Genomic DNA, 26,010 nt, shown 5'->3' with positions numbered 1-26,010 from the left:
GAAGGAGTTGTGGAAGCAGGGTGCCTGGAAGGAGTAAACTCCGCTCAGGTAGCCGAGATTATTGCCCTGACACGTGCTTGCTTAGCAGGCAATCAAATTCGAGTCACCATCTACACCGACAGCCAATACGGGTTTGGGGTAGTTCATGATTACGGGCAGTTATGGTCTCAAAGAGGGTTCATGACTTCTTCAGGCTCTCCCATTCGCAATGGAGAGTTTGTGCGCCTGTTGTTAGAAGCATTGCAATGTCCAGCAAGTATCGCAGTTGTAAAGTGCATCGCACATACCAAAAATGAGGACTTTGTTTCGAAAGGCAATAGATATGCTGATGAAGTTGCGCGGTATTGCGCAGAACAAGGTTACTCTTTCACAGAGGTGGATGTGGGTGGAATAAATGTAAGAACCGAATTAGCCATGATACTGGAAACTGTTGACACTTGGGATGAATTGTCAACCATGCAAGAAAATGCTCCTGATTCAGAAAAGGAAACATGGGAAAGGGCAGGATGTGTAATGGGTGAGACTCATTTTTGGGTCTCAGCAGACGGCAGAGCAGTGTTGCCCAATGAGATGGTGAGTCCAATGGCTAGACTCATACATGGTCCCGTACACTTAGGGAGAGATGCTATGCTGAGAGTGTTTAGACAGACTTGGTACAATCCTAAGTTTAGAATAGCAGCAGAAGCAGTGTGCCAGCGTTGTGTGACCTGCCAGCAGCTGAACGTAGGAAAAAGAACACCAGTTGCACTAAGTCACATAGGAAGGTCTGGAGGTCCATTCAATAGAATGCAGATAGATTTCATTGAAATGCCAAGATGCAACCGCCTTCGCTATGTCCTGGTGGTTGTTTGTGTGTTCTCCAGATGGGTTGAGGCATACCCTACACGTAGGTGCGACACCCTCACAGTGGCTAAGTTACTGCTTAGAGAACTTATCCCTCGTTTCGGGGTGCCGGCCTTTTTGGAATCAGATAGGGGAACACATTTTAACAGTGAGCTTGTGAAGATGATTTGTGTTGCACTGAATATAGATCAAAAGCTCCATTGCAGTTACCGACCAGAAGCCTCAGGAATTGTGGAACAGATCAATGGAACGATCAAGTCCAGAATAGCGAAAGTTTGCTCCTCAACGACCCTGAGTTGGCCTGATGCCCTGCCATTAGTCCTCATGAGCCTTCGTAGTACCCCAGACAGAAGAACAGGGTTGTCACCACATGAAGTGTTAATGGGGAGAGCAATGAGGCTGCCATCTATTCCAGCTACTGCATTGTTAAATATCACAGATGATATGATCCTGGACTATTGTAAGGGGCTGTCTGACGCCATGCGTTCTGTGTCCCTTCAGGTGCAGGCTGCAGAGGTTCCAGCGTGCCAGGGCCCTTGCCATGACCTGTATCCTGGGGACTGGGTCCTGGTGAAGAAACATGTGAGAAGAAACTGTTTGGATATTCGTTGGCGTGGGCCCTACCAGGTCATCCTGATCACAAGTACAGCTGTAAAGGTGGGAGGCCTGCCCAATTGGATACACGCGTCACATACGAAAAGGGTTCCAGCACCTCTGGAAACAGCTCCTCTCTCGGATGGACGTCCAGCTGAGGACCAAGAAGCCATAGAGGGGGCTAGCCAAGCTGTAGAGGTGCCAGTGGAAGCAGGGAACGAGTCTGACCAAGCTGAGGACGGTCAGTACAACAGCGAAACAGAAGACGCTACAGAAGGAGAAGACAGCTGGGAGTACGAGTCTGACCCTGACAGGTCTGAAAGAGAGCGAGAACAGACCAGAAGGAGAAGGAGTAGAAGGGCACGTGGAGAAGCAATTTGGCCGCAAAGAAGAAGTTCTAGCCTGAGGTCAACTCCAGAAGCAACCCTTCCTCCGATATCAGAAGACTCAGACCCAGAAGAAGGTGCTCAGGGCGCTGAGGCACCGGACCGAAGAAGGTCAAGAAGAGTGCGTGTGCCTAACAGAAGATACTCCACACCTGAGTGGACATATCTGGCGACAAATGTCTGTGAAACCGGAGACAGGGAGGATCCGAGCGGTGGTGGTGTCCAGTTCTGAGCCCATTATCACCGTGGAAATACAACTGTTGGTACCCGGTGTCGAACAAGAAGGGTCACTAACATTCGTGCTCCCCAGACCTCCCCGCCTCAGCAAGTTAAAACACATGTTTCTTACAGAATTGCAATTCCCCGACTTTGGTACAACGATAACAGCACATGAAGAGCATACTCTTCGCATGGAAATATTGAACTATGCTATTGAAGCTGCAACCACAAATCTAATAGTCGATTGTTAAAGGACTTTGTAAATAAAGCAAGCAGAAGAAAAGAAGATTACCTAGCGCCCAGGAAGCAGAGAATTTTAGGGAACCCCTTGAGTGGATGGAGAAGGGCTAGGGTTGTCTTTTTGAACTGTGAAAGGACTTTTTGCGAAAAAGGCTGTCAGCCTCCAGCTGTGTGGATTCTAAAGACAAAAAAGGATTGAAAGAGACTGTAAAGGAACGAGAGGAAAAGAACTTTTTGCAAAGAGAAAGGGTAGTAGTGGTCCAATAGCTTTAGATAAAGCGCAGAGAGGAAAGTTATGTCTTCACCGAGCCAAAACGTATTATGAAAATGTATACGTGGGTGAAGTTGACTGTGAACATGCTTTTAATTTAGAGTACTACACTAAGGATTTCCTGAAGGGAATGCAAGTGATTCCAAATGTGTATTTTGTATGTGGAAGAAATGCTTACGTGAGACTACCTGACAACTGGTATGGATCATGTTACTTGGCAATTGTCTTCCCCAAAATATATCATGCACAAGACTTAGTGATCATTGAGGGTCAGACATCATCGAGGGGAAGGAGAGATGTAGGTGATGCCGAAATGGTTGGAGATGTCTTTGGAGCTATGTTCCCTCTTTTGGGAATAATCCTTAATGATGTTAAAATTAGACGACTGGCAACAGTTGTCGACAGGTTGTCTGCCAGCACTGCTCAGTCCTTAATGCTGGTAGAAGGAGAGATGCAATCGATAAGGGCTATGGTTCTTCAAAATCGGCTTGCATTAGATGTCTTATTAGCAAAAGAGGGCGGAGTCTGTAAGGCTTTGAAGGTCCAGGAATGTTGCACTTACATTCCAGACCTTTCAAAACCCCTTGAGAAGGTTATTAAGAACATAACTAATATACACAAAGAGATCGAAAACTTGAGTAGAGAAAATGTCTGGGAAAAGGTGGGCCACGGAATGAGTACAGTTGGAGGGTGGTTTTCCACCTTAGGCAAAAGCTTTATATGGTATATCCTAAAGCCTATCATCATAATATTGATCTGTGGGATAGTATTGTGGGGATTGGTGAGGGTATTCAAATGGTACAGAGCAAGAAGGTCAGAAAGGGCCCAAAGAGAACAGTCGCAGAGATTGGCTGCCATACAAGATAATCAGTACAGGAGTCTGAGAGCTCTGGAAGCGCAGAGAATGCCAGCAATAACTGCAGTTTAAATGTTAGTGATGACCCCGAGAGGTCATCAAAGGGGGGAACTGAGAGAGCGCAAACTGATATAAATGTATGAGTACATCACACTTACCTATAGTAAGCACAAGTCATGATGAGAAATGCCATGAGTGCTAATAGTATCTGAAATTATATTCTAAATGTATAGCTAATATAGAGATTTAAGTAGAAGTGGAACTAATACAGAAATGTGTGACATTATATGATTTTATTAGATGTGATTATTTTTGAATCCATGTCGTGAAGCTGCTAAAACATAAGGTGGTATGTGGATAAGAGCAGAACGTGGTAGGCCTCAGGGCCAGAGCTGGAGGGAAAGGGAAGGTGGTTCTTTTCACGACACAGATTGTTTAACGTTTTTGGTCATTGCATTAATGGGCCATGATTTATAGTAATGTTTTCTAAATAATAGAATAAGAGTTTTAACATGCTTTAATTAAATGAAGAAGTTGAATGCTATAATCATAATGTGAAATATTGTAGGCCTGAAATGTTTTAGCATTGATTTACACGTACATGTCTGGGCTGAGAAATGTTGCAAGCCTTTTTAGAAGTCTATGAGAGTTGGGTTCTTGGCGGCAGATATCTGTCTGCAACAGGAAAGGGGGGATCCAATTATAAGTGAATGAATAGAGGTCTGTTCAGTAGACGGCCCAGACATGGAGGAGGGTTCTGGAATGTTTAAGGGGTATCAGCGGGCCGGAGAAGAGTCTGAGAAGCAAGGTCAACTCTAACGCATGAGGCCCAAGACAAAGCATCATGGAAAAAGCCTGAAGTTGCACCACGTGAGAGGCGTTTCGCAAGGGGCGTCTCAAATGTTGTTGACTGTTTTGTATTAGGGACAGCACCCCTGGGTGGAGTTAGAGCAGAGACCTGAGGACCCTTTAGAGAGCGGATGGGTAGGCAGTGAGGGGTCATGACTGGAGAACTTTAGGTTTTCACCAAGAGACTTAGAGTGGGTGACTTCCCTTGGGGGTCATTCACTGCTGACACCTTTGTTAGGTTGGGATTTGGTTAAGTAGGGATACCATCTAGAACAGGGTAGGGACGCCTAACCTGTGTTTGTTTTCCTCCAATCTAAATGAAGGAGCGATATGCGTCGATGCTTATAGCTTTACTATTTTTAGAACTTGTGTTAGTGATTTCTGTTGCTCGTCTGAGGGCTTTTCGAGAGCACATGTATGTAATTGGACCTGTGTATCTCGTGAATCTCATTCTGAGATGCTTGTATTTGCAGCTCATTATATCTTTACAATAAACTTTTGAAACCTAGAAGTTGTCCGTGATCTTTAAGAGTAGAGTCCTTTATTGGGTGAACTAACTTGCAGATAGGTGTACTGTTTTCTTCCAAGACAGGCAACAAAGGTTCAGTCGACCAGATCGAGGTTTGGATCAATAGATATAAGGTATCGATCAAAATCTCGCCCTTTCACCTGAAACTCTCTTCCCCTTGACAGCCAATTATGTGGGATTTAGGAAACTCTTAAATACCTGGCTCTTTAGACAAACCTATAGCTATCTTTGTTGCTAGTTGCTGCCTCCACTATTCTAGTGGAGTAGTGTGGCTCACTGGTTAGAGGCGGCAGACCCGAGAGCAGAGGACGGCCCGGGACCAGGGTTCGATTCCCGACGCGGCAGGTTTCTGGACCAGGGTCAGCGGACTCGATAATTCTCACGCCTCGGTGCCCACTCTGATCAGCGATCACACTTGGCAACTCTGGGCACTAGCTTGCCTCATCTTCACTAACGGCCCCACCAGACCGCCGGGGATGCCTGGTCTCACCCTGGAGATACCCATTAAGGGACCATCTCTCAGGGAAGCCAGGAAGGGTTTCGCAGCGGTCGAAGCGCGGAGGTACCCCTTCGGGAGTGATTCCAGCGCTATATAAGCACATAATTAATTAATTAATTAAGTGCCAAGAGACCTATTGGTGTATGCAGGGCACGAGTCGGGGGTCCACGCGGGTGGACGGCGTCTCCCCACTTCTTTCACAGGGTGGATGCTTTCCACCTTGCCAAGAAGTTGGGCCCACTAAAAAAGATGCTTAATTCGTCCCGGTGTAATTTCCAAACACCGGGACACATTCAGCAGCGCCTGCACGTTGTTGCCTGCTTTCGATTACAACAACGTGCAGGCGGGACGGGGCTCTCTTATTTCTGACTTCTGCTGGGATACTCGGCCATAACAAAGGGCGAGTCTCAGGGGTCATCAAGCCCCCTTTTGTTGGAGTTTCCTGGCTGGCAGCAGTCAGGAGACTCACACCTGATGCAAATGCAGCAGAGGGGAAACAAAGGCTTGCACCTTGTTAGCACTTCACACATACTTAGGAGAGGCAGCTTTTCACTTTGTTCAGGCTCTGTTTAGGAGATTTGCATGCACTGTTAGAACGTCAGATGTGTTGATGTTCCCCAGTACTTGCACAAAATAAATTGCATTTATATACGCTTATTACCCTTGAGGAGGCGTTGTAATAATTTAAATATCACTATTTCTTTTAAAGCACTATGGCTATAGAAAGCTTAACGCTGACAAAAGGTATCATTGTTTTATATGTAGCGTAAAAAAGTGTGAATCTTCTGGGTGAATCAGGAGGGTTTGCAAGTATACTCGAAATGTGCTCAAATGTACTCATTATAAACCTGCTAAACATATATGTGGGGGCTTAAGATCTGATATCACTTCTTATGATGCCAGTTCCTGTGATATCACGCGCTGTGATGTCACATGTTGCCATGCCGCGCGCTGCGATGCCACTTGAATACTTATTAACTAGGTTAGTCCCCCCACTTCTTTTTTTAGGACTTGTGCCCCTGGTGTATGTGCGCTCTGTAAGTTTCCTATAACTTAACATCCACAGAGCAATCGTTTTCGAGGGCGATCTCACAGGGATGTTCCTCCTAGCCCACATTCCTGGAAGATGATCTGTACACTGCTGAGAAATAAAGAGTGAGGGCAGACCTTAGAGTTGTGTATGTAGAGTGGAGTTGAATGAAGGACCTTTTCACCATACTGAAATATAGTGGGAATGGGTGAAGGGCAGGTTCTGAACCACAACCGAGAACCTTAAGAAGGAGGAGAAATGTAAATTGTTGTTCTTTCAGAAACTTCACTCATTCCACACCACATTAGTGGAGCTTCAGGGCTCAGAGGTAAGTTTTCAAAATGGGAAGAAGCAAATCATGAGAGCCGATGCCAACTTTTGTGATGAACTCTACTCAACGAAGTCATCTGAGAGAGATGAGGTGCAGTTTCCTGGGGGTATCTGAGACCGAGGGGTTACAGGGCCTCAATTCATCCTTAACACTGGATGACCTGTACTTAACAGGGATGACCTCCAAGTGAGCCAAGACCCACTGAAGGGATGGCCTTCCAATGCAGCCTAACCAGACCAGACCTGCAAGAGGTCTACTGGGAAATAAAATGAAATACCAGTATTTGTAAAGCGCACACCTACCTCCGAAGTGGTGTCCTGGCGCTGGGGGGCCTCGGGAAGATTAAGCAAGCTATTGTCCAGAGTCACATGGTGCTGGGCTAACCTGCCGCCGGCACCGGGGATCGAACCGTGAACCCTGTAGTCCAGAGTCAGGCACCGTGGCCGCTGCTTAACACCTCTTCAAATGGCTGAAACAGGGTAGTATGCCGCAGTTCCTATGGGACAGCAATATGGCACTTTTTTTTAAATCCGAAGGAAGAGAGAAAGGGTAGGTCTTAAGAATTGGGGCCCAGACTCGCTGCCCAGTGTGGACCACAGAATCCTCGCAAAGATAATGACTATCCTTATAAAGAAGGTCCTTTCTGACCAGTCCTGCTGGATACCAAGAGGGCAAAACATGAACAGCCAGGCTGTGGTTCAGGAATCACTGAGTATGTCAGAGACCAGGTTGGGGCCTACCGTACCTGGTGGGAGCAGCCAGGTTCACCTACACTAAAGCAGACACACAGTAGCAGTGGTCGCTTTGTGCCAGCTGGTGGTAGAGCATAGTGGATTGGAAGAAAGGGGAAGAAGTGCAGGGGCTATTGGGGATTTTGCCTTAGTAGCCGCTCTTCTTCCCAGCAGTTCCGTTCAGCATAGTGTTACCTGGCAGCCCTACCCTCTCCATGCTCCTTTAGTATCATGAATTCCAAAGGAGCAGGGCTGCAGGCAGCAGCGATGGCAGGCCTGGTCATGGACTGACCATCCCTCCTTGTGAATTGAACTCCAGCTTTTTCGATCCTCTGCACACCTACCCCTGGAGGCCAAAAGTGTCTTGAGGCAAGTCAGCGTGCATCACTGTGTTATAGGAGCCAATGGCCACCTTCTTTGGTGCTTTCGTGCTATCCTACGAGGAACTGGACACCGTACAGGAGTGATGAAGGTGTCTGAAGTGGTATCAGTAGCACCGACACATAACAAAGGCAGATCCCGGCACCTGTAGATTGACCGTCCAAAGGGCCGGACTGAAGAGCTAAAGCTGACCTGGCAAAAATGCTCAAACCAACCCCGCTCTCTTTCCATCCATCCATTCTTTCTCTCCCCTTCTCTCCTCCCACTCTGATTGCTTTCTCTCTACCTTCCCCCTCTCTCTATCTCTCAAAGCCTCCCTGTGCCTGCTCTAATTAACCTCCGGGTGCTGTGGAAAATGGCACAGACATTAGGAGTGGTCTACTGCACCCAAAACCAGTCTCCAGGGGTTCTGGGAGGGTTTTAAGTGGGCCGGGTCTCACCGGGGCGGAGCACCATCAATTTTTTAAAAGGGTCCTCGAAACGGGTCTCTATGGGGCTCTTTTTTGTCCCAGGGCACAGGGCGCATCACGACCAACTCCGACGACACCCTCACAGCCGCCGAACACCTGCACTTCCAGATACGCACCGACTTCAGGACCACCCTCAGAGGCACCCTCATCTACAGACCCCCAGGGCCACGCACACAATTCAGCGAAGACATCGCCGACTTCATCAGCCCGCACGCCCTCCCCTCGGCTGACTACATCCTCCTTGGGGACCTCAACTTCCACCTAGAGAACAACAACGACCGCAACACCACCACCCTGCTGGACAACCTCGCCAACCTCGGACTCAAGCAACTGGTGACCACCCCCCTACACTACGCCGGCCACACGCTTGACCCCGTCTTCTCCTCCAGCAAGGACATCTCCTTCAGCCACACCACCGGACTCCACTGGACAGACCACAGCTGCGTCCACTTCAGCTTCAGTAGGACCACCACTCACCACCACCCGCAACAGTTCCCCTGCAGAAGCTGGAACAAGATCACCACCGACCAACTCACCACAGCCCTGAGCCAGAACCCTCCCGCCAGCTCAACGAACCCCAACCAAGCCGCCAACAACCCCACAAGATGGATCACCAACTGCGCAGATGACCACGCCCTACTGAAGACCCTCCCTGTCAGACCCAAGAAGAAAGCATCCTGGTTCACCGACGAACTCAAGAGATCCAAGAAGAACTGCCGGGCCCTCGAGAAAGCATGGCGCAGAGACCCGACTGCAGACAACATGTCCACCCTCAAGCACGCCACCCGAAAACACCACCAGCTGACCCACACCACCAAGAACACAGCATTCAAGGAACGACTGGACAACAACGCCCACAACAGCAAGGAACTCTTCATCATCGTCAAAGAGCTCTCGAACCCCAGCGCCGGAAACAACGACATCACTCCCTCGCAAGACCTCTGCAACTCGCTCGCCTCGTTCTTCCACAGGAAGATCACAGACATACACAACAGTTTCAGCACACAGCCGACGCACCCTACGACCGTACCAACGCCCCCCACCACCACCCTCCGAGCCTGGACCCCGATCAACACCGAAGACACCATCCGCACGATGAACTCCATCCACTCCGGATCACCAACCGACCCCTGCCCTCACAACGTCTTCAACAAGGCCGACGCCGTCATCGCACCCCACCTCCGGGACATCATCAACACCTCCTTCGACACCGCCACCTTCCCAGAGAGCTGGAAGCACGCCGAACTCAGCGCCCTACTGAAGAAACCATCAGCGGACCCCACCGACCTCAAAAACTACCGCCCCATCTCGCTCCTTCCTTTTCCTGCCAAAGTCATCGAGAAGACCGTCAACAGACAGCTGGCCTCCTTCCTCGAGACGAATGGATTCCTCGACCCCTCGCAATCCGGCTTACGGGCCAACCACAGCACCGAGACCGCCCTCATTGCAGCCACCGACGACATCCGAGCCCTGCTCGACAACGGGGAAACAGCGGCCCTCATACTCCTGGACCTCTCCGCAGCATTCGACGCGGTCTGCCACCGCACCCTAGTGCAACGCCTGAACAACGTCGGAATCCAAGAGAAGGCACTGGAGTGGATCATCTCCTTCCTCGCCGGAAGAACCCAGAGAGTCCGCCTCCCCCCGTTCAGATCGGAGGCCACCAAAGTCCTCTGCGGCGTACCACAAGGATCATCACTCAGCCCCACCCTCTTCAACGTCTACATGAGCCCCCTCGCAGCCATCGCACGCCAACACAACCTCAACATCATCTCCTACGCCGACGACACCCAGCTGATCCTCTCCCTCACCAACGACCCCACAACCGCCAGAACCAAGCTACATAAAGGGATGAAGGACGTAGCCGAGTGGATGAGGAACAGCCGCCTGAAACTGAACTCAGATAAGACGGAAGTCCTCATCCTAGGATCATCACCCTCCGCCTGGGACGACTCCTGGTGGCCCCCTGCCCTGGGCAACGCACCCAAACCAACGGACCACGCACGCAACCTGGGCTTCATCCTGGACTCCTTCCTCTCAATGACCAGACAAGTCAACGCCGTCTCCTCGTCATGCTTCAACATCCTACGCATGCTGCGCAAGATCTTCCGGTGGATCCCCACCAAAACCAGGAAGACGGTCACCCAGGCCCTCGTCACCAGCCGACTGGACTACGGCAACTCCCTCTACGCCGGAACCACAGCCAAACTTCAGAAAAGACTCCAACGCCTCAGCACGACTCATCCTGAACATCCCCCGACACAGCCACATCGCCGGACACCTGAGAGGCCTGCACTGGCTCCCCATCAGCAAGAGAATCACTTTCCGACTCCTCACCCACTCACACAAAGCTCTCCACAACCAAGGCCCCAGATACCTCAACGACCGTCTGACCTTCTACACTCCCACCCGCCAGCTACGATCGACCAACCACGCCCTCACCGCCGTTCCCCGCATCCGAAGAGCCACAACGGGAGGAAGATCCTTCTCCTACCTGGCTGCCAAGACGTGGAACTCCCTACCCATCCACCTCCGCCTGACCCAAGACCACCTCTCCTTCAGGAAGCAACTCAAGACCTGGCTGTTCGAACAGTAGCGGACCCCCCTCCCCCAAGCGCCTTGAGACCCTCCGGGTGAGTAGCGCGCTATACAAATGCTTTGATTGATTGATTGATCAGAAGTATGTGAGGGGGAATGTCGCCCAATATCTAAATAAGGTATATAGGTGAGGAAGAGCAAAGTTATAATCTCGGCTCCCCCATATGGTATCATCCTGGGGCACATCTTTTCCCCCTCTTCTGCTTTATTTACAAAAAATGGTGCATGTTCAGCCAATTAGGCCACATTACTCGAGCTTTGCTTGTTTATTAATTGCGGGTTTTCCCTCCTAGTATGGGTAAAATAATGGCCTGTTTTATGACATATTAGACACACCTTTACTTGGTGTCACAGTTCGTTGTTCTGTAGGTAATTCTTTTTGGTTGTGTTATCTGCGGTGTTGGTGACCCTCTGTGCCCATGTAAGCACTAAACACTGGTTTACTTTCATATACCACCAGTGCCAGGCGGAGTGGTGCCCTGCGTTACAGAAGTGGACACAGAAACACAGGCTAGCTCTGCAGTTTCATAAAATGCACCCTCTCCTTCCACGTCTGGAACTCTTCCAGGCGGCTGGTGTTTTTCTTTGAATTTGAAACCAGGTAGTATTTTCCAGCGTCATCTTCCCCTGCCCTCGTGGAACTGCAGACCGGGCTCCTGTCTTTTTTTGTGCGCTTTTCCAGCAGCAGCAGGGCGAAGGGAGTTTTCTGCCAGTCAGTGGAGGGGCTGAAGCCACGCCCCTCTTGCAGAGATATTTTGTTCCTGATTTGAGACGGGAGAGCCAATGGGCGCGGGCTGCATCCTGCTCTACTGTAGTGTCAGCTCGACAGCTCCTTCCCCAGCCCGACCCCCGCAGCAGCCTCCTCGCCGCCTGGCTGCCACCAGCAGGGGTGGCACACGCGCCATGACCCCTCTGCGTAAAAAGATGCCTCGTCGCTTCCACTCCTGACTGCGGCTCCTGCGGCACCCTGTGGCTCTGGCCACCACAGCTCGCTCTCTGCTGGTGCCACCTTGCCCTGCCTGCTGCTTGGCACCAGTAATGCCGAGGCGAGGGCGCTTGGCTGTCTTGGGCGCAGTTATCCAAGGACACCGCGCATTAACGCACTAAGCCACAGATGCCTCTTGGACAAGGCTGAAGAAAGACACCCTAAGCTGGAAATCCGGGCTGAGCCCCCTCTCGCCTCCCTCTCGGTGGATCAGGGAACATATGTTGCGTGCAGCAGGTCCTTGCCTTCCTTCCCAAGAAACTGCCTCACTTTCGGAAATGCCGTGGCATGGTAATGAGGTGAAAAGTCTCTTTTTCCCATGAGCAGGAAAAAAAACATAGCATCAGACTCCGAAAATGGAATGAACATGAGCAGGGGCGCGCGGAGGGATTCCCCGAGCCAGTCACCTATCGACATTATCTGCTGTTTCGGCCCCCTAGTCTAACTGGGGGCTTCTTTTGGGATTTAAAGAATATTTATCCGGCTCACTCTTAACTGGACAGATCGGTTGGCTTGCACTAGCCTGGTGACCAAGTCGTGTCGCGAAAAGCCGCAGGAGAAAATGCCAGCCATCCTGGTGGCTTCTAAGATGAAGTCGGGGCTCCCCAAACCCGTACACAGCGCGACGCCCATCCCGCAGGTGCCCACCCGGACCATCCCTCAGCCCTGCTATTTGAAGTTCCCGGGGGGCAAGGTGGAGGTGGCCAAGCCCTTGTGTGTGAGCCAACTCCCGCTCAAGCCTGCCCACGGACAGGAGATTGCAGTGGACGGCCCCCTCTTCCGGAAGACCAGCTCCCTTGAGAATGGCTTTGATACTCAGGTGAGCAACAGCGCGCGCGACCCCTTATAGTCAGGGCCACTGGAATTATGCGGCGGCAGCGGAGGGCCACAGTATGCGGCAGAGTTGCGAAAAATTATGTGGCAAGAAAAGGCAAATTATGTGGCGCTGTGAGACATATTGTTTGATAGTATTACATCATTATTTTGTGAATTGTAAACTTGTGAACACTGTCATTAGTTGCACCTTTTTGGTGCCAGTTTAACACCCAAATATAGGAATAAGCAACAGAAAGGTGACCAGTCCAACCTTGTAGAGGGTCTTCCACTGCGCTGCAAAACATGTCGCTGTGTTATTTAGTCACTTTTGAACCGTTTGACCCAAAAGCACATTTTTGTTTTGTTAAAATCTGCAGATTATGCAGCAGGTGATGGATTATGTGGCAAATCTATAATTATGTGGAAATCGCCGCACAATCGCATAATTCCAGTGGCCTTGCTTATAGTGTGTGAGTTTGGGGCGCGATGGGGTTTATTGAACACCACGCGTGTTCAGAGCAGGTAAACTGGGTTAAAACATATTTAGGGGGTCAGGTGCTCGCTGTGTTCACTTTCAGTAAACCAGCTGGAGATATGTGTTAACTGTGTTGATGATGCATGTGCTGAACTGGCCGGGAGGAAGGTCAGCGTCACAGCCTGCATGGCCTTTAGGCGCTTCCCTTCTAGAGGGGACTCTGTCTGCTGGTCTCAAGATGGGGCATTTTCAAGGTTCCGAATGTCAGGGGATTTTTGAGTAATATGTAAAATAAACTGGGTATAGAATATATCACTGGGGTTCTTCAATGTATGGCATTTATGTTTTTTAGATATTTACTTCTATATTTTCAGATATTTATTTTGTGTTTTGCAAAATATTAAGCTGCAGTTAGTGTATTTTCACATTTATTGAATGGATAAATATAAGCTCATGCTTGGAATGCATTGTAGTGCTCTCTCAGAAAGCATTCGCATTGTAGTAAAAACAGATGTAAGTCTAAATCTATGTAAAGCTGCGTTAGGAAACCTCGCCCCCCCCCCTTTTTTCTTCTTATACCGCGATCTGCCAGTCTTTATTGCTAATGGGCCTGGCAGTCATGTCTAAGGGTATTGAAATTCACTCAAAAGAAGGCCTTTTTTCAATTTCCTTATTTAAAAATACATATAGTCAGAGAAAAATATAATTTAAACCGGTGTCCCTCGTTTGTTGAACCTAGGAAGGCTTAGCTGGGGTTCAAACCTGTGACCTCCTGGTTAGTGACGTCTCTGTTCCCCCAGGGCTAGCTCTTCAGCGTGAAGTTTGTAAGGCGTGCAGATACGAGGTGCCCACCTTTTTGTGCATTTTTGTTAATAAAATATATTTGTGGTGCAACTGGTTTAAAAAAAAGTATTTTATATTCAGAAGCAGGCTGTCACATACATGAAATGGGGAAATGCAGGACACGCCAGTCATTGTGTCCGAAAGATCAGCAGGGTAGGGGCCGAGTCAGTCAAAGACTTGTAACTGCCCCTGCCTTGCTAGCCTTCAGGAAGCCTGCGTGTGGAGCATCCCCCCCTTCATAATGGTTGAGCCTGCTCTGCCAGCCTGCTGTGTGCTAGTACTCTGATGTCTGATCGTTTCCATCTGTCCATGACTCTCTCTTTAATTTCCCTCCAATTGGTGCCTCTTGAGACGGTAGCTGTCTCTTAGCTCTCTACCGAAGAGAGAGGATTGTTATCTCAACAGTTGGGCGCATCTGGTGACTGCAGTAGAGAGCGTCGTGTAAGAGCTGCAGCCTTCCTGATTGCTGCACAAGTGTATATTTAGAGGTAACGAGAATTGATTGGCCTGCTATCAGCGTGCTGCCTGCCTGTGCTCTGCTAGTGTGCCTTTGAAAGGTTGCTGTCGTAGGATTGTTTATATAGCACTGTGTTGCAGGTATACCTGTGTTTTCAAAGTCAGACGCAAGTTGTCATGTTGGGAAGTGTGCCAGTTTTTATTAACACTGCTTGTTTCCCACCTTGTCCCACTCGTTTGCTTAGCTTGAATGTTCGCCCTGTTTCGTGATGGCTTGTTGGAAGGTAGGCAGCCTGGGTCGCCAATGGGATGCCCTCGCCTCCTTGCAGCCTGGGTCGTCAATGGGATGCCCTCGCCTCCTTGCAGCCTGGGTCGCCAATGGGTTGCCCTCGCCTCCTTGCAGCCTGGGTCGCCAATGGGTTGCCCTCGCCTCCTTGCAGCCTGGGTCGCCAATGGGTTGCCCTTGCCACCTTGCAGCCTGGGTCGCCAATGGGTTGCCTGGGTCGCCAATGGGTTGCCCGTGCCACTTTGCAGCCTGGGTCGCCAATGGGTTGCCCGTGCCACCTTGCAGCCTGGGTTGCCCTCGCCTCCTTGCAGCCTGGGTCGCCAATGGGTTGCCCTCGCCACCTTGATTGTATGATATGCAGCACTTTCCAGGCTGGTAGGCAGCATGGTGCTGAGACACAGAGAATCAGTCTGGCCTTACTCATGTTCCCGTGGGGACATGCCACAGTCACCATCTGTGCTGAACAGGCCGACCTCTGCACGTGGAAGACCGCCAGTTAATGCCGCCAGCATGGATATCTTGGCTGAAACTCCTACAGCAAGCGGTATGAAGGAGGAAAAGTGACTGGTCAACGCTAGTCACTGTTATGCCACTCGGTGTGTTAAAATAAACATAATCTGACTCATTTAGGAAATCAGACTTAAAAAAGCACAACGCACTGCTATGTCTGCGCTGTGTTTATGCCAGCCCGGCCTTCCAACGACGACCAGATGTGCAAAATCACCAGTCTGGAATCTCATTGGCTCGGTCTCTCGATCTGATGGTGCATGTGAAAGTGCAGAGGGGTCTGCTTGTTAATAGCAAGGGCTGGCTGTGCTGCTCTAAATGGAGACTTCTCATTGATGTGCAGTTTGTGAAACACAATTATGTGACCGGGAGACACGAATGGAAGATGGACCATGAGCAGCCTGTGGAGTGCCCTGAGCAGTACCCACAGAATCTTCAATATCGATGTTCATACCTTCTCTTTGTGGTTTCTTCAACCATACGGCTCCTCTACATGAAGGTTTTTTTTTTGCCTTCCCCAAACTTGGATTTAAATGGTAGTGAACAGGTGGCAGTCTTTGCTGCTGTGGTGATATTCCCTCCCCTGTATCCTCACTTCTCAAAGGTGGAGGCAAAGCTGCCACATCTCAGTCTTTGCTGCCATGGTGATATCCGATTCCCTGTATCCTTACCTCTCCAAGATGGATACAAAGCTGCCATATGTCAGTCTTGGCTACCATGGTGATAGCCGCTTCCCTGTACACTCATCTCTCCAAGATGGAGGCAAAGCTGCCACATATCAGTCTTTGCTGCTATGGTGATAGCATAATGCATTCTGGGTGTTGTAGTCTTGGTTTACTTCTATCAAACTAATTAGATAAACACACCTGAAATCAATGTTTTGTTGGTGAAAAGTTCAGGACTGCAGATAGTGTCTGTAACGACCCTATTGTAGTAGCTGTTATTATTATTATAATTATTGTTATACAGTTTTATAAAGCACGCAGCTACCCAGATATAGTTTTTTCTGCGCTACGGCATCATAAAAGGGCTAGCGGCTCAGAAAGGATTAAAATAACTAGGTCTTCAAGTTCCTTAGGAAGTGAATCAGAGAGGTGCAGTTTCTTGGTGCTCAGGTAAAGCGTTCCAGAACTTGGGGCCCAGATATGAGAAGGAATTACCTCCCATAGGGGCCAGTTTGACTCTGGGAACTGTGCACAGGTACTGGTTACTCAAACGCAGAGAGTGAATAGGCTGGTAGGGGCCCACTAATTCTAGACGCTATCTCAGCCCAGTGGCTGACCTACCCATGTGCACGTTGCATAATGCCTTGATCTGTATGCTCTTTTCCACCATGAGTCAGTGAAGCTCAAAGAGGAGGCAGGACACAGGTACGTTTCAGGAGTTGTTATAAAAGCCTAGCAGCAGAATTCTGTGCTACTTCTGATGGAAGCCCTGCTGCTCCTAGGTAGTGTATGTTCCCGTAGTCTAATCTTGAAAGGATCAGGACTCGGATGACCATCTTTTGGACCGAGAATGGAAGCATCCAAATAATATTTCTCAGACATTTCAGGACCGCAAAACAAGTGGAAACTACCTTGGCTGCCTGAGACTTCATAGACAAATTCTTGTCCTGCCAAACCTAAGTTCTTAACTTTGGGGACCGGTTCGAGAAGAGAACCCAAGGTCTTAGGCCAGTGCGGTGGCCCCAAAGTAAGGGGTTCTTTCCTAGCACCATAACCTCTTCTCGCCATGAAGTTTTAGCGAGTTGAAATTCATCCAGGTAAAGACTCGACCCAGGCAGTAGTTCAAGGCCGCGGAGTTGTATCCCTAAGCAGATGACGAAGAAAAGATAATTTGGGTGTCATCTGCATAGGAGAATAGGGTAAGGCCGCAGCTTCCCACTAAGTCCGCAAGAGGGCGGATTTAGATATTAAAGAGCGCCAGACTCAAGGCTGATCCCTGAGGGACACCCGAAGTTAGGGCATATGATTTTGGAAATGGAGCAGGCAGAGAAGACTTAAAAAGTGCGACCTTTTAGAAAAGAGGACATCCAGGATAAGGCTGTCCCTTGAACACCCAGGTTTGTCGATCTTTCCAGACGAGCCGTATACAACACTGTATCAAAAGCTGCACTGAGATCGAGTAAGATCAGCACAGTTGTTCCGCCTCATCCAGGAGCCAACTCAGATGTTCCGTGACTCCCAGGAGGGCATATTCGGCTCCACCGGGGCTTATGCATGGTATGCTAACATCTGTGCATTTTGTAACAGGGACACTTACGTAGCTTGCACCATATCCACACTGTGGTACCAAAGGACTGCACAAGAAGCGGAAACAACAGCTGTACAAAATTACTCACACATGATAAACAGTTTTTCATCTAAGAATGCATTGTGTATTTTGCTGCACTGTGTTAGTGCTGGATAGTAACCAGTGGTGGTTGTGGCATCAGAACAAGTTTGGCTTGGCCATAGAAGGGTGAGGGGAGGTTGAACTGGTGAGGCAGGGTCTGTGTGACAATTAGTGGCAGGCAGACGCTGTGCCCCTCTATAGATTGAAGGCAATATCTGCAGAGGAGGTAGGAGGTGGAATACAGAGGAAATGTTTAATGAGATTAACGGGAGGAAAGGGAGAGTGGGGTGCATAAAGATGCCTGGAAGGAAGAAATGGAGACCCTCTGTTCTGTGTTAACTGACTGCATTTGTAGGAGCCTCCTGCTGTAGGAATTCTGAGCACACCAGGTGTCCCTGCGGGGTGTTACATGGAGTGGATCAGCCAGAGTGAGGGTTACAGGATTGTTGAATATGAGCAGTGCCCCCCTTTTCTCATTTATTTTAATGGAGCAAAGAGCTGTATCAGTGCAGCCGACTGTGAGCTGGGATGCCGTCGAGACACCTGAATTCCTATGCAGCCAACTGCACATTTTTTCCCACCCATGCATGTTCAATCAATCAATCAATCAGCATTTGTAGAGCGCAACACTGTCAGCCCTAGGGGGATCTGGGCGCTGTGTCTCCATCTAAGAGCCAGGTTTTGAGTCTCTTTCTGAAGTCTGTCAGTGAGGGGACTGTACGGAGCTGGAGGGGAAGGTCGTTCCAGGTCGGGGCAGCGATGTAGAAGGAACGGCCGCCGCCGTGGCTGCGACAGATGAGGGGTTGTTCCACTCAGACGTACCACACCCATATCTTAACCCCTTCCACGTGGGGCTAATTCCCCCGTGGTGCGGGGGGAGGGGCTACGCGTGGTGCCGCAGTACTCATGACGAGTCCAGCTCATCATACTGCACAGTGGAGCTGTGCTCATGATGAGCTGGACTCGTCATGACTCCGCCCTCTCCTTTAGAATGCCCGCACAGGCGGGAAATGCGCCGCGTGTGGGAGGCGCCGCGGCAGCATGACGAGTCCAGCTCGTCATGAGCACAAGACCACTATGCAGCATGACGAGCTGGACTCGTCATGAGCACGGAAAGGGTTAAAACCTATACCCTGAAGCCAGGAAACCACCATAAGGTATGGTCCATCAATCATGAAGTTTTTTTATTTTTTAATTTAGGAAATTGATGATCCTATTACTTGTTTCCACTTTTGTGTGGGCGCCCTCCCTCAAGTGCCAAGATGGTAAAGATACCGTCCTTCTCCGATCAAGAAAAGCAAAGCTCTTGAAAAGGCCACCCACCATAGGAAAAAATGGTTCTCTTCACCGAGCCCTGCAGCTCTGAGCGTCTCCAAAAATAGGCTACAACGTTCTCTTGTTTGATGATGTCAGCAGGGCTTATGAGGTTTATTGTGACATCATTCCCTCAACAGCCCCACTAAAGGATTATTGGACTTTGATTGGCATATTAGGAGTCGTCGCCACTGTACTACTGACTTGTACACAGGCCTGTGCAAATGTTTCTGTCAAGTCATGGTAATCTTTCATAATTCCCGAATTTCGAGTTATGTGGAATTTGCACAATTTTCAGAATGTCAAATTTTGTGTCATTTTGGCCTGTAGTGGGCTAGTTTAAGTGGCAAAAACGCCTTCCTGATATATTTTCGAACCTAACAAGACATTTTATCCTCAAGCCAGTCTCATGCAAGGCTCTTGCTTGATGTTTCCATGTGTGGTGTACACCCCCCTTGTGGAGGAAAGCTACTGAAGGTAATGCCTAAATAGATTTCAGGTCGTGCTTCTAGCTTCCCAAAAATAACCCTTTATCTCCTATGACTCTGGTAAAAGGAGATGGACTCAGGGCCAGTTGGCCAAAAAGAGATTGTCTACTTTAATAAGTATGGAAAGGACACCTTGACGCTCTTCTCTGCATCACAAGAGAATATCCATCCATCCATTCATCCATCCCTTCCTCCTTTCGTCCCTCATGCATTGTGCCGGGGATCTGCTCAGTGCATCCCAGATAATATATCCATTGCACACATTGTTGTGATGGGGACATAAACGACTTGGTGGAACTAAAAAACCTGTACCCTAAGCTGCACTTTACTTGCATAGCTGCCGGGGTCTCTCTTCTCCTCAGCAGTACTAGACTAGTAGCCTCAATTTCTCAATGTGACATACTTACCAACATATAATTTCATTATGATTTCAGAGGCCTATATTTCATAAAAGCTCTCAGTATTCAAGTCCTTCATGCTAACGAGGCCCCACATGTTTTCGTCTTTAGGGGCCACCACCTGTCCTCCTTCTATGCCGTGGTAATGTTGGGTTTGAACTGGGACGGTACGCCTTTATGCGCAGTTATTATGGAGCTTTATTTTTAAACAATAACTCATGATGTGGATGTCAGCATCCTATAATGTGAATAGGTCTCTCTTAGTTTCTTAGCACTATGAATGGCAATATTGCCAAACTAGATAGAACTGTACAGTTATTATAGAGTCTTACCATAAATAGACTGTCAAAGCGGTCTTATTTTGTATATGCGTCATAGGTGCGCTGTAAACACTAAGGTGGCTCAATCAATCTACCAATTAATCAGTCACTCAGTAGATTTGTAGAGCTCTTCTTGTCACCGGCCGGGGTATCCAGGCACTGGCAGGGTCCAGTTGATTAGCCGAACAGCCAGGTCTTCAGGAATTTCGGAACTCTGACAGAGATAGAGAGGTCCGTAGATGAAAGGGTAGCTCGTTCCATGTCTTTGCTGCTAGGTAAGACAAGGAGCAACCTCGGTATCTGCTACATCAGATTCTGGGAGAGGGTTAGAGAAAAGGACGCGGAGCGGAAGTGTCTGGTGGGCTGATGACGGTTCATGCGGTGGTTGAAATAGGCTGGTCTGCAGTTGCGTAGTGCCTTGTATGCATGGGCTGGGAGCTTGGACTGGCATCTCTTCTGTACAGGGAGCCAGTGGAGTTCCTTGAGGTAGAGGGTGATGTGGGTTCACCTAGGGAGATCCAGGACAAGTCTGTCTGCAGCGTTCTTTACGGTCTGTAGTCATTGGAGGAGGTGAGCTGCTATCCCTGTGTAAAGAATGTTGTTGTAGTTCAACCAACAGAAGATGAGGGCCCGGGTGATGGTGCGTCTTGAACTTTGGGGTAGCCATTTGAATATCTTACGAAGCATGTGGAGGATGACGAAGCAGGAGGAGGAGACGGAGTTGACTTGTATCTTCATGGTTAGCTTGTTGTCCAGAATGATGCTTAGGTTCCTAATGTGGTCAGTGAAGGTCGGTCTTATTTCTGAGGGCCACCAAAATGCGTCCCATGGGGAAATTTTGTTCCCGAAAATCAGTACCCCTGTCGTGCCTGAGTTGAACTTCAGACACAAATGAATCACTGCTCTACACCAATTTAGACATGTGCTTGTGAGTCATTCTTGAGTTGCGGGTGACTCCTCGACCGTTGACCTCTGTGCTGCAGGGGATCGTTTGACCTACGATGCGGAAGGAGTCTGATTGCTGGACAACGGAAGGTCTTTGCGTTCTTGATCAGTACTTCTGTTTGGAGCCATAGCTCAACACTCTAGTTCCACTTCTGCCTAAAATATTAGTGTGTGTTTAAGAGGAGATGGGCACAATGGCAATAATGCAAGATAAATAAGATTTTGATTTATCAGCAACCTAGTTGTGTTGGCTTAGGCTCTGTCAGAAAGAGATAATCAGACACTGCTATATGTACGTTCTCTTCAAGCAGGATGTGAATACCCTGCTAAAGCTTTGGCTGCACAAACGTATCTCCAGGGTAGAGGAGTGCGTAACGCAGAGTCCTCTGTGCTTTACTGTGATCTTTTGTGAAAGCCTGTCGTTGGCTGCAGAGATATGAAATGCCCTGTCTGTGCTGATATGTCAACAGGATGAATACTTCTAGTGCAAGCAGAGATGCTGCATCGGTCTGGGGGACGCTCACTCGGGCAGCAGGAGTGTCCCTGGACTCGCTGGACCTCTCGGATACACTGGCAAGGACACTAAAAGGTATCACAAGCCTCCCAGGTGGGCGCAGTTACGCCAAACCTCACTGAATTGGGTGTTAATGTTAAAAAGTAGGAAGAATGACAACATTATTAGGACTTGCCTTTACCCAGTTTTAGCTGGTTTTGGCAGACCTAGTGTTTCCAATAGAGCATATATACTTAGTCGTTTTGGGTGAGCCCATTGGTTGGTTTTGTTATCTATCGCTGGTGTCTGCTCTTGATTCGATGGCTTTCCTACCTATACTTGTCTCTGTCCCTTTCAGGAGCATTTCAGTATCTCAAACCATGTTTCCATGTCATTATTTATGGCCTGTGTAGGGTGTAAATTTACCATAAATAGTGGTAAAAATGTCTTTCTGACATAGGACGTCATACGACCCCTGATGCCTGTCATGGGCCAGGAGACACATAGGAATGAATGGGAAGGCATTCCTGAATTGTGACTCGCAATTTGCAAGTCGCAATTAAGGAATGTCTGGGAATCGCTAATTTTATAGTGATTCCTACATGCATAGGCTTTTGCAATTCCTTAATTGCGATTCCTTAATAATCGCAATTAGGGAATCGCAAAAGCCTACATTGATGCATGTACTTTGTGTTTTATACCACAATTCTACAGTTTGCAAGTGTAAGCAACAGAAGTTACAGTGATCTAATTTAGTGGTACTCACTCAGCGGCATGACTTCTCATTGGTGCAGCAGGTGCAGTGGCACCAGGGCCAAGAGGCCTGAGTAGCCCACTGCAAACCCTGATCTTTGCAGTATTTTAGAGTTCAAGTAGAAGCCGGGGAGGGAGGGGGGGTCCATTTTCTTTTTTGCACTAGGGCCCATGACACACTGGCTGTGACAGAGTACTCAGTTCACCATAAGGATGAAAGGAGAATCTGCCTAGCCGGGACTCTGCCAGTGCCACCCTCGCATCACTGCAGATGTCCGTCTTTAGCGTTAGACTTCTGAGCCATCTTGATGATAATTGTACAGTAGGAGCAGTGTTACTCTTTTTTTTTTTATTCATTTGCTTTATGGCAGCCAATTGTTTTATTTTGTCAGATGGTGCGGTTTACATGCCTTGCACTCTGGGCTGTACCCTTTTGACATTCATCAGACCGAGAAATGTTGGTCGCATCCTATTTTTAGAAATGTGTATTTTCACAGGGATTCGGGGCGTGCGAGGTGCCAGCTTCTCCGTGCCATTTACAAGTGACCCTTGGAGCGTTTTCAACAAACTGGTTTTCTATTCACGAAGAACTGGAAGGCAGTCAAACACTTGTCATTTACGAGGCCCTATTTTTACCATAAAACCTCACTTTTCAGAAACCAGCCCCTGGGCGCCAGCTGCTTCGCAGAGCCTCCCTACAGCAGAACAACTGGAAACCTTCAGAGCTGGAAACATCCATGCCAGGTTTGCGGGCATGTCACAGGAAATGACGTCACAGCCGCTCTTTGCGTAAACGTCTCATTCGTCCCATCAACACCAGGGCAATCCCACGTGAAAAGTAGCGCGTTTGACTCACAGGTGTCGATTGCCTCGTGAGTCAGTGCTGAACGTGATTATTTTGAGACGTGAAGCACAGCTGCTGTGGTGGAGCGCGCGCTAGGGATCTCACATGTGCGTAAGCTGTTAACTTCCGGAGAGTATTTTTTGCATTAACAGGTGACTTTTGCTTACAGTACCCCCAGACCCGCAGGCTAGAGTAATTTTTTTTCTTCCGCCCTATATATTTTTTGATGCTATAAATCTCGGCTTAATGAGTGGGTGAGTGTTATTCGCAGGTGGTTAGGCAGTAAGGGCCAGCTGTATAAAAATCAAGTCGCAAAAGTGGACAAGTTGTGCACCCATTTTTGTGACCATTTCATACTTTTGTGTGTGACGTGTACTATTCAATCGTGTTGCAAATTCTCTTGTCTCGGGGGTCGCAGAATGACCTGCATAATGAATATTAATTAGGCAGGTTACTATTTGTGACCCTGTGTGATTAGCTACAAACACTGATGGTTTCTTCAAGGAACAGTAAACCACTATCCTTGCTTTTGCATTACCATTTGCAAAGTTTTTTTTCTTCAAAGCAGCACCAGTACCTTTAAGGAACACAGGCACCTTTAAAAAAAGACAAGTTTCGCCTTTGGTCACAGCTAGTGGTTCCCTGGACTCCTGCATGCACCCTCCCCTTCGAGTGTGCCCGACTCACAGAGGAAGCTGTTCAGTGGGTACAGCTTCCTCTTTGATAATAGTTACCAACTCTTTTGTGGAGTCGGGAACTTTTCAGTGGTTTGTGGTTGTGATGGTCACAAACCATTGATACATTGAGCAGGACCTCTGGCCTCCTGGTCAGTGACCCAGTTCTCCGCTCACTGTGCCTCCGCCGTGGCTGCCCCTTCCTCCTCTGCGCCAGGTAGGAGTTCAAGGCTGCTGTCCTCGTGTCCCTGTGGTGGGCCTGCTCATTACTGCTTGAATTGTATTGTTGTATTGGTATTTTTGTCTTAGCTTTTGCTCGTTACTTTGCCTAGGTGTATCTCGTCCTCACTCTTGTTTTTAATTTCATGGTTGCCTTTTCCTTATTGTATTTGTCTTGCGTTTTTACCCCGCTCTCCTGCCTGTTTTTTACTCGTTGTTGCTGTCCCTGGGGCCGCTCCCCCACCCGGTTTTCACGCTCCTGCCTCCCAGCTTCACTTCCCTCCCCCTTCCCGTATTTTAATGCGGCCACAGCACAGATGCACGCAGCGGGCACGCCACTGGCGCTCAAAAGGCAAGCCTGTCTGCGACCAGTGGCAGGACAACATGATCTCCGACCACGCACCGCTACAACCCTGCTGCCCTACTTGCATTCAACCCTAGAAGGAACAAGAAGTGCCAGCTGGCCACTCCGAACACCACCCACGGCCAGTTCTCCTGCCGCCACTGCCACCAGACCTTCACCTCCGACCATGCCCCCGCAGACACCGCCCCCAGGACGAACGCCAACACCCCGTAGCCCTAAACTGCATCCTCCTCTACGTTCGCTCCCTGCTCAGACATGCCGTAGAGATCTGGGACCTTCTCGACACCCTCTCACCAGACGTCACCTCCTTTACAGAAACCTGGATCAAAGCCTTCTCCGCCCCTGACATTGCCACCGCCATCCCTGATGGATTCAAGATCCAGAGGAAGGACTGCGCCAACCGCTCAGGAGGTGGACTCGCCTTCGCACACAAGAGCTCCCTCTGACTCTCCACCTCCACCACAATTAACTCCCTCTCCACCACCGAACACCTTCACTTCCAGGTCGAGACCAGCCCTAGGACCACTTTGCGGCACCCTCACCTACAGACCCCCACCGGTCCCCGCGCTTCGTTCGCTACCACCATCACCGACCTCATCGCACCCCATGCCATCGCCTCCATGGACTACATACTCGTTGAGTACCTGAACTTCCACCTCGACATCCCCAATGACACCAACTCCACCACCCTCCTGGACAACCTCGTCAACAATGGACTGAAAGAACTCATCACCACACCTACCCACAAGGCAGGACACAACCTCGACCCTATCTTTGAAGGAGGTAACAACATCCACTTCAGCCACACCACGCAACCCCCATGGACTGACCACCACTTCGTATGCTTCCACGTCGACAAACCCAAGCCACCCAAACTTGCACCTCTCCCCCATGAAGGTACTGGAGCAAAGCCACTGAGGAACAGCTCAACTCCACTCTCAACCACGACGCCCCCACCACCTCGACCAACGCCAACCTCGCAGCCAAAGAACTCCACAGATGGATCTCCAATTGCGCAGATAAGCTTGCACCCCTACGTCACCCCAACAGACAGCACCCCAGGAAGGCCACCTGGTTTGACGGCGACCTCCAAGGGTCCAGACGCAACTGCAGACGTCTCAAGATGAACTGGAGAAACAACAAAACGTCAGAAGACCACACCACCTACAAGAACGCCATGACAGTATACCACCAACGCACCAGATGTTCATCCAAAACAAGATCCTCACCAACTCCAGCAACGCCAAAGAACTCTTCAGCGACATCCAGGAATTCACCAAGCCCCCCAGCGAAACCACGCACATCACCCCTTCCCAGGACCTATGCAACAAGCTCGGCTTCTACTTCCATCTGAAAATCAAAGGCCTCTACGACAACTTCAATGACCAGACACCCAACTCCGAAACCACCTCCCTCACCAGCAACGCCAGTCAGCCTTCCATCTCCTCCTGGACCCCAGTCACCACCGAAGACACCACCTCGACCATAAAAGGCATCCACTCAGGGGTACCCATGGACCTCTGCATGCCGCACATCTTCCACAGAGCTGCCACCGCCATTGCCCCAGAGCTAGGACGCACCATCAACGCCACCTTCAAGACCGGTATCTGTCCCGACGACTGGAAACACCCAGAAGTCAGACCCCTGCTCAAGAAGCCCACAGCAGATC

General features: G+C 49.3%; 1 protein-coding gene across 5 annotated transcripts in view; it reads left to right on the top strand.

Moving 5' to 3' along the window:
• The window catches only part of NAV2 (neuron navigator 2), an 830,108-nt gene that overhangs the window by 135,272 nt on the left and 668,826 nt on the right, over positions 1-26,010 (top strand). For 4 of the 5 annotated variants that reach the window (XM_078684230.1, XM_078684229.1, XM_078684228.1 and 1 more), the window contains exon 1: positions 12,264-12,632. The exons of the other annotated variant lie outside the window; for it this stretch is intronic. In XM_078684230.1, the coding sequence (XP_078540356.1) occupies positions 12,375-12,632 (258 nt within the window). In that variant the 5' untranslated portion in view covers positions 12,264-12,374. Of the gene's footprint in view, positions 1-12,263; positions 12,633-26,010 lie in introns of those variants that run through there. 5 annotated transcript variants of the gene reach the window in all.

This window comes from Lissotriton helveticus, chromosome 3_2, assembly GCF_964261635.1.
Source record: "Lissotriton helveticus chromosome 3_2, aLisHel1.1, whole genome shotgun sequence".
NCBI classification, from domain to species: domain Eukaryota; kingdom Metazoa; phylum Chordata; class Amphibia; order Caudata; family Salamandridae; genus Lissotriton; species Lissotriton helveticus.
The sequence above is the reverse complement of the archived record's forward strand: the minus strand, read 5'-3'. Positions and strand labels throughout refer to the sequence as shown.